Source organism: Gossypium arboreum, chromosome 10, assembly GCF_025698485.1.
Source record: "Gossypium arboreum isolate Shixiya-1 chromosome 10, ASM2569848v2, whole genome shotgun sequence".
Taxonomy (NCBI): Eukaryota; Viridiplantae; Streptophyta; class Magnoliopsida; order Malvales; family Malvaceae; genus Gossypium; species Gossypium arboreum.
In genome coordinates, this window is record NC_069079.1 from 62,659,421 (window position 1) to 62,666,879 (window position 7,459).

General features: G+C 32.3%; 1 protein-coding gene across 2 annotated transcripts; it reads left to right on the forward strand.

The window, feature by feature from the left end:
* Window positions 1–1,157: 1,157 nt before the first annotated feature.
* LOC108465959 (bifunctional bis(5'-adenosyl)-triphosphatase/adenylylsulfatase FHIT) lies at window positions 1,158–3,715 on the forward strand. Of its 2 annotated transcripts, none has more exons than XM_017766336.2 (5): window positions 1,158–1,387; window positions 1,471–1,581; window positions 2,309–2,455; window positions 3,164–3,262; window positions 3,354–3,406. In XM_017766336.2, exons 1-5 carry the CDS (start codon window positions 1,265–1,267, stop codon window positions 3,357–3,359), a joined length of 486 nt encoding a protein of 161 aa, XP_017621825.1. In that variant the 5' UTR covers window positions 1,158–1,264; the 3' UTR covers window positions 3,360–3,406. The 2 variants fall into 2 exon arrangements, with proteins under 2 accessions (XP_017621825.1, XP_017621824.1); XM_017766335.2 differs by having other exon boundaries at window positions 1,161–1,387; window positions 3,350–3,715.
* The last annotated feature ends 3,744 nt before the right edge of the window (window positions 3,716–7,459 follow it).

The following is a 7,459-nucleotide window of genomic DNA, read 5'->3' on the forward strand; positions in this document are numbered from 1 at the left end:
TGAATTGAGTCAAATCGAGTGAAAAAACTTCGAGTTAAACGAGTTGACAAATCATATTTTATCATCCTAACTAGATTTGAAATTTCTTCGAATCGAGTCTTGAAATCGAGTCGAGTGAAATGAAATTCAGGTCGAGTTGAATCAAGTGAAATTGTTCGAGTTAAATTAAAAAAATTAAAAATGTCAAATTAAAATTTTATTACAAATTACAATATAACTAATTCCATGCTAGAGCACGTAAATTTGAAACCATATATATTTGAAAGCATTTTCAAAGGAAAATAATAAAAAAAATATACTTTATGATAAACTTGAATTATTAATTAACTTATTTAGGCCTCAAAATTATTTTTTAGTAAATTTTAAAATTTTAACTTTATATATTCTTTAGAATTTAAAAATTATAATTTTTGAAAAAATATAAAATTTGGAATTTTATAAATATTTTGAATTTTAAAATTATTTTGATTCTTTTGTAATTTTTGTAGAGATCAATTTGCTCATTTTCAAAATTGACAGGGACCAAAGGGTTATTTACACCTATCTGCTATTCAAATTACTCGAGTTATTCAAATTATAAAATTCAGCTCGACTCAACTCGAAACTCGATTTACTTATTCGAGTTGACTTGAATAACTCGATTCGATTAACTCGAAATTTAAAAAAAATTAATTTTTCAAATCGAATCAAGTTTTGTTCACCGTTAAATAGAATGATTACTTGAATAGAACTATAAGCATAAAATATATGAAAAAGTTGTGATAATTATAATTTAAAATATTAGTTAAAAATTTTTGATGTAAAAAATTGTGCAAATTTTATTTATGTAAAATAAAATTATTACTTGAATAGAATTCTAAACATTTTAATTATCACTTAATTAATATATAAGATATAAGAGTTAATTAGGTTAATCAACTAATTTTTCAATAATTTTTGTTGCATTAATTACATAAAGTAAACTTATAACATAGGCTGAATATAATAAACATGCTTTAATTATTATTGAAAATTTTGTATTGTAATATTTGAAGGATAAGTTAATATATTTTAATTATATTTAATAATTAAACAAATTTATTTTACAGTAATTAAAATTAATTAAATATTAAAGCTTTAAAATTACATGCGATCATCATAAACTAGCTTAAATAAAAAAGAGGCTGCAATTTAAAATTTTAATAACTTAACAATTTAGTCGTAAGTCCCACACGCAAATCGAACATGACCAACGAAAACCTAAAAAGACCAGGGAAGTGAATAAATGACAAAGTTGCAGCTGCTGTATCCTCTAGGGTTGGGTCTGGGTGGGCCTTTCTGCTTTATCAATTTTTGTAGGAGAGGCTTCCAAACGATCCCGTTGTCCGGCGGCGCCTCCCCTGCCAAGGCAAGTGGCAAAACCTACCCCAGTTGTACTGGTATGCATCCAAAAGTAAAGTATTGGTATTACAATAAATTTGTTGCCTGCAGATGTCAATGGAGTTCTATTCGTTCGGGCCATATAAGATAGACCCCACGGAAGTCTTCTACACCACCCCCCTTTCCTATGCCATGGTCAACCTCCGTCCTGTTGTTCCTGGTAATTACTTCTTCTTCTAATTAGACGCCAACCACCACGCTGTCCTTCAATCATTTGTCAATCTTCGTTGATTTCCCCTTTTATTTTTCATTTGCAGGTCATATCCTTTTTCACTCGGGCATTTAAATCCAATCATTTTGTGTTGTATGTATATGATTTTGGCCTACCAATAGGAAGAGTAGTTTTCTTTCCAATCATTAGAAATTGTCTTCTGATATGCCTGCTTTCATATAAACTACTAATCCGCAGGACACTTATTTAGTCTTGATATTAAACATGCTGTACCTCCGAGATTGAGCACTCGTGGAGGATATGTTTTTTTTCTTAATCCTAATGATGGGGCTGTCTTATCCTATTGTTTGTTGGTAAGACGCAATGTCTTAAAACTGTTCATATGGAAACTTGCGACTGAAAAATTTAGTTTTCGGAAGCATCCAGCCTGGGGCAGTGAAGTGTTGATGGCACGTATGCAGACACCCATATATCTATATATGGATTTTTGTATGTACGTAGAATTCATGAACAATTTTAGGAAGATGCGAAAGAAACTGTCTGACAAAATTGTTCTAGCTATATATATCCAAAACATTACTTGCTAAAATGTTCTCGAAATATATGCTGCATTTATTTAATCTAAGTGGGAATGGTTATGATCACATTTGTTAGGAAACCATGAATATTCATACAAAGAACATTCATGCTTGAATTTGGTTTCTTTAACATTGTCTACATGTACTTGTCTGCCCAAGGCGTGAAGTTAAGCGGTTTGCTGATCTCACTGTTGAAGAGACCCAAGATTTATGGCTAACAGCTCAGAAGATTGGTGGAAGACTTGAGTGCTTCCATAAGGCGTCATCACTCACTTTTACCATCCAAGTAAGAGAGAATGGGACTTGATATATTACTTCTGATCAAGTGTACATATGGTGTTTATGCTTCAGTGTTGTCATAGTAGATGAAATTGTTTTTGCAAGCATATTGTTGCTTTCATATTATATGTTGGCCCATTTTTAATTTTATTTACCGTCCCTGTCTGTATGTAGCAGAGGTGATAAAAATGTGGATCCCTTTGTTCATGGTTTTATTAATCTGATGTTCTTTTTTGCTAACATTTTATTTTTCCTTCTTGTTTTTGCTTCCAAATCTTGCATATAATCTCTTTCACCGAGATGCCTTTACCAGAGTTTGGTTTTATTATTTTCCTAAATTTGTAAAATTTACATCCTAATCATAATTCTTTTGGCCAAGTCAGCCCTTTCAATTTGGGATGACCTCTACTTTGGTATTTGTGATTTTAATTTCAACTCTTTCCATGCCTTGGCTGTGTACGTCACGCTAACTACTATAGCCCATTTCATGTTTTAGTTAATTTTTTCTCATGCAATAACCAACAATTCAGTGTTTTTAAGTGGTCATTTGAGAATGAAAAATATGCTTTATTATAGAAAATTGAATGGGAGAATGTTATGGTGTGATACTGTGGAAGTTCTTGTTCTCACCTTGTGTTAATGCTGCTGCTGCTTGGTAAATAGCATTTTTTTTTATGGATCGGTAAAGACTAGCATGCGTTGGTTTTTACTGTAGGATGGGCCAAAGGCAGGGCAGACAGTTCCCCATGTTCACATTCATATACTTCCAAGGAAAGATGGTGACTTTGAGAGGAATGATGAAATTTATGATGAAGTAAGATAGATTCTCTTATTAGCTTAGCATTTATTATCTATAAAATTTGATATCTTGTGTTTTATCTGTCTGCCGTTCATGGTGTAGATAGATGTGAAAGAGAACGAACTGAAGGAAAAGCTCAACTTAGATAAAGAAAGGAAGGACAGAAGCTGGGAAGAGATGTGTAAAGAAGCTGAGGAATACAGGTCTCTCTTCGTCTTGCAATCTTAAGTCTTGACTGTTGCGTTGCATATGTACCAACTGCAGTTTTCATTCACGTGCCTGGATGAAGAATATTATGTAGTTAGTTTATATTCAGTATGTAATTACTGTGGTCATCATTTATGTGATGAAATAACCAAAATTTGTGTGAAACAGTGAAAGTGGTGTAAGTGGAGGAAAAGGGAAAAACGAAGGAAAGCCTGAAAGGGAAGTGCTTCAATGAATTATATTTTGCTTTGTTTGCATGAACTAGAATTAGCACTCGTTTTTTTTTTTTAAATTAATTTGACTAATATTTTGAAATAAAGGGGAAAAGTAGAGAAATGTTGAGAAATTTTTTTCAATAAAAAAAAGTAATTTTCTTTTAATCGTAAGACATTTTGTGTTGGTTAATTTATCTTCCACGGCACACAGTAAAATGATCCGTAAATAATTTTTCGTTAAAGAAATGCACTCTAAAATAAATAAATTCTTGATATTCTAGTTCTTCAAAAACTAGTTGCTGCTAAACTATTTTTAGTATCCTTTTGGGTAAAGCATTTATATCATGTAATTTAGGCAACTTTTAGTTTAGGATAGTTTACAAATTGATATAAATCACCAATAATATTACCACAAAACCTCAATCCTATGGCTCAAAACGAATCCCAACATTCTAATATCTCACATTATAATATTTCCAATATGAATTTCATGAAAAATGACATGCTTTTTATTGGGGGAAAATTCCACTTTATCCCTTTTACACTTAGTATCTTTCTTTACTTCTATTCATGACACTTAAGTTTTTTTCATATTTCATAGATAGTTATTACTTATACATGCAAATATTTTCCATCTTCTCCAATTTAATCCCAAAAGTGTCTTCATTAGACTAATACATTCTGAGTTCTCATGTAGAACTATCATTATTAACTCATATTTCCTCAATTTGATTAAATTGAATTTTAATCATCTAACTTTTCCAAATTTATAATTTACTCCTTCCACATGATCATATTCTCAATTTTCCATATTGATTTCCATCTCCAATATCTATTTAATTCCTTATGAATTGCCTTTATTTGACTCATTTCTGAAACTCCTCAAAAATCACTAAATACAATCTTAGAACAATGCCAAATGAGGTACCAAAATTTTGGGGTGTCACAACTCTCACTCTTAAGAAATTTTGTCCTCGAATTTTCACTAACATATATCCAATATTGTCAGAAAGCTTCATGGTTAACCAAATAGCTTATCCACTTTTCATTTGTTTTACTAATCATCACTCCTGGCTTATCCCTACTGTCATCATGTTGAGTTATGTCAATGTTGTCAAGGCAGGTTGATCTCATCAAGGCACTAGTTCTCAAATAACTACTTGAAACCATTCCAATTTGGCAGTAAGTCTAATCAACTATGATTTCATGTTATTAGATAGGTCTCTAACTCAACTTTTTTTAAAACGACACTTTGTGGATGTTTCCCTATTATAACACTTTTCTTATAGTCTCGCAATTGAAGTCTTTTTCATATTGAGTTTTCTTGAAACCCTTATTGGTCACCTTGGAATTATATAACTCTCATAAACACTTTTATCGGTTGTAACATCCGGGTATCTCTATTTACCCGAAAACTAAGAAAAGTTAAGACTAAATTGAAAGAATTAGTAATTTTTGGACTCCATTGGGAATTTAGAAAATTTAGTGGCCAAATTTCAATTTAGTTGGATCTCAATTTTGGTTCAGTTAGGATGGAACTAGTTGGTTCCATAGTGGAAGGCAAAATGATTAAGGATGGAGGTTTGAGATGGTCGGTGAAGATTGTGCCTTAGGAGTATATATATATGTGTGAGAAGACAAAATTTCCTCAATCCTATTTACATATATTATTCTTTCTGTAACACCCCTCACTCATCACCATCACTGATTTAAAGTTACAAGATGCTACAATACGAAACAAAACAAAATCATACTATATCAAATCAAAATATTTCTATACAATTGTTAACTATATGAAACGTGATTAAAATCATACCATTCATATCCTAATGGTGTTAAATTGAACATATTGAAGCTATAAATAAATTTAAAATAAAGAAAGAACTTAATTAAAAAAATTAAGAAAAGTGGGGTAAAAATGCTAAACAGGGGTCACACAGCCATTTGGAGCTATAGGACATGGCTATGTTGACTGACTATGTGCAGGGACTTAAACTGTGCTAAGAAGGAACACAGTCGTGTCTCCAGACTGTGTAACAAACTGTGACCGTGTGTGCAAATTGGTACTTAAAATACAAAAACCACATGGTCGTGCCATGTACCTGTGTATGGCACATGGCCATGTATCAACCCGTGTGCACCTAAATGTCACCTTTTTCAAAAAGTTACCTAAACCAATTTTCTTATGTCACAAGAAATATATTTTCCAACATTCAAACCTACACAAAACTCATCAAAACATGTCAAAATCAATACATTTTCATTCATCCTAAATGCCTAACCAATATGCCACAATTGGCTCCTCAAATCATGTATATATACAAGTTCACATTCATGAATCACTAAACCACATACATATGCTTATCAACAAAGCCATTGCACCTTATCACATACCAAACCAAACTTACAAAAATGACTAAAACTATTGATAAGGTGCATATAAATCCTTATATATACAATTATCGAACTTGCACCATAATTGTTAACAAAACCTACAAAGCCATTGCACCTTATCGAATGTTGTAAGTTTTAATATTACTTTTCTATCCTAGTCATTTACCTCCTTGAGAGATAAATATTTGTAAAACAACTTGATTTTCAAAAATGTCTGACTTCTTTGATCATCCTTCATAAAATGTTTGGTAAATCTACATCGAAAACAAGCTCCAATCATAACTTGACACACATCCCTTTAGAACTTTGCACAATGACCACAAACAAATTTGTCATCATCACAAACACTGCTAATACTAACTACAGGTATCTAGTCTTGAATCATTCTGTCTTGACTTATTTCTTCCTGTGAATCCAGATGATATGACATTGCGGCTAAAAGTACCTTAGTTTCTTTGAAAGTAGAGCCTAAGACAATTTAGATATATTTCTTTTACTAGAGTCACGAAATTTCATTTCAATATTTTTGTTACTGATACAAATCTCTTCCATTTAATACGCTCGATCAGACAAAACCACAAATTCCCATATTTTCATTGCTTCAACCAACATTTTAATTTTTATCAATCAGTCCATCTTCACAACAAACACATCACATTTTTCAGTCCATACAATCTCGTGAATATACTAACTAGACTGTTCAAACTCTCGTTCATATTCTGATATGGACTTACTTTCCTGTTCCAACTCGAGAAACTCTTTCTTTTCTATTCCTTCTTTCTAAATTCTGTTCGAAAAATGTCCTAGTTAACTTTCCCTGTAACATCCTGATTTTCGGGTTTTTCGCGATTCTTGATATTTTCAGTAAATTTCTAAAATTTGGTATGTGATTATAGAATTCATAATTTGGGTATGTAAATGGGCTTATGGAAGGCCCATGAGTTGGCCAAAACCCGGTAGAATTTTTAAATTTTGGACTTAGGAGTTAGGGGTTCTGGCTAGGTGCTCTTATATTAAGTTGTGGGTAAAATGTATCACAAAAAGAGCTTTGGTAAAGTGGCAAGGGTGACGCCACTAAGCTCCTAAAAAGGTGGCGTGTGGAGCATAGAGGAAGACTTGGGTTCGATTCCCAGTGTTGGCAAATAAGAGTATTTATTTTTATGTGCAGGAAGGGTAAGTGTTGGAACCTAAGTGGATTCTGTAAGAGGAGAGTTGGATCAAGTTAAATGCATAAATTAAGGAGGGATAAGGGGAGAGATTTTAGGGATGTGATATGGAGATAGAGTTGGCCGAATAAGGGAGATTGGAGAGGGGATTTTCGGCAGAGGGGTATTAGGTTAGTAATTTCGGCATTAGGGTCTGAGTGGTGCCGATTCCTTCTTTGGTGTGTAGCCTT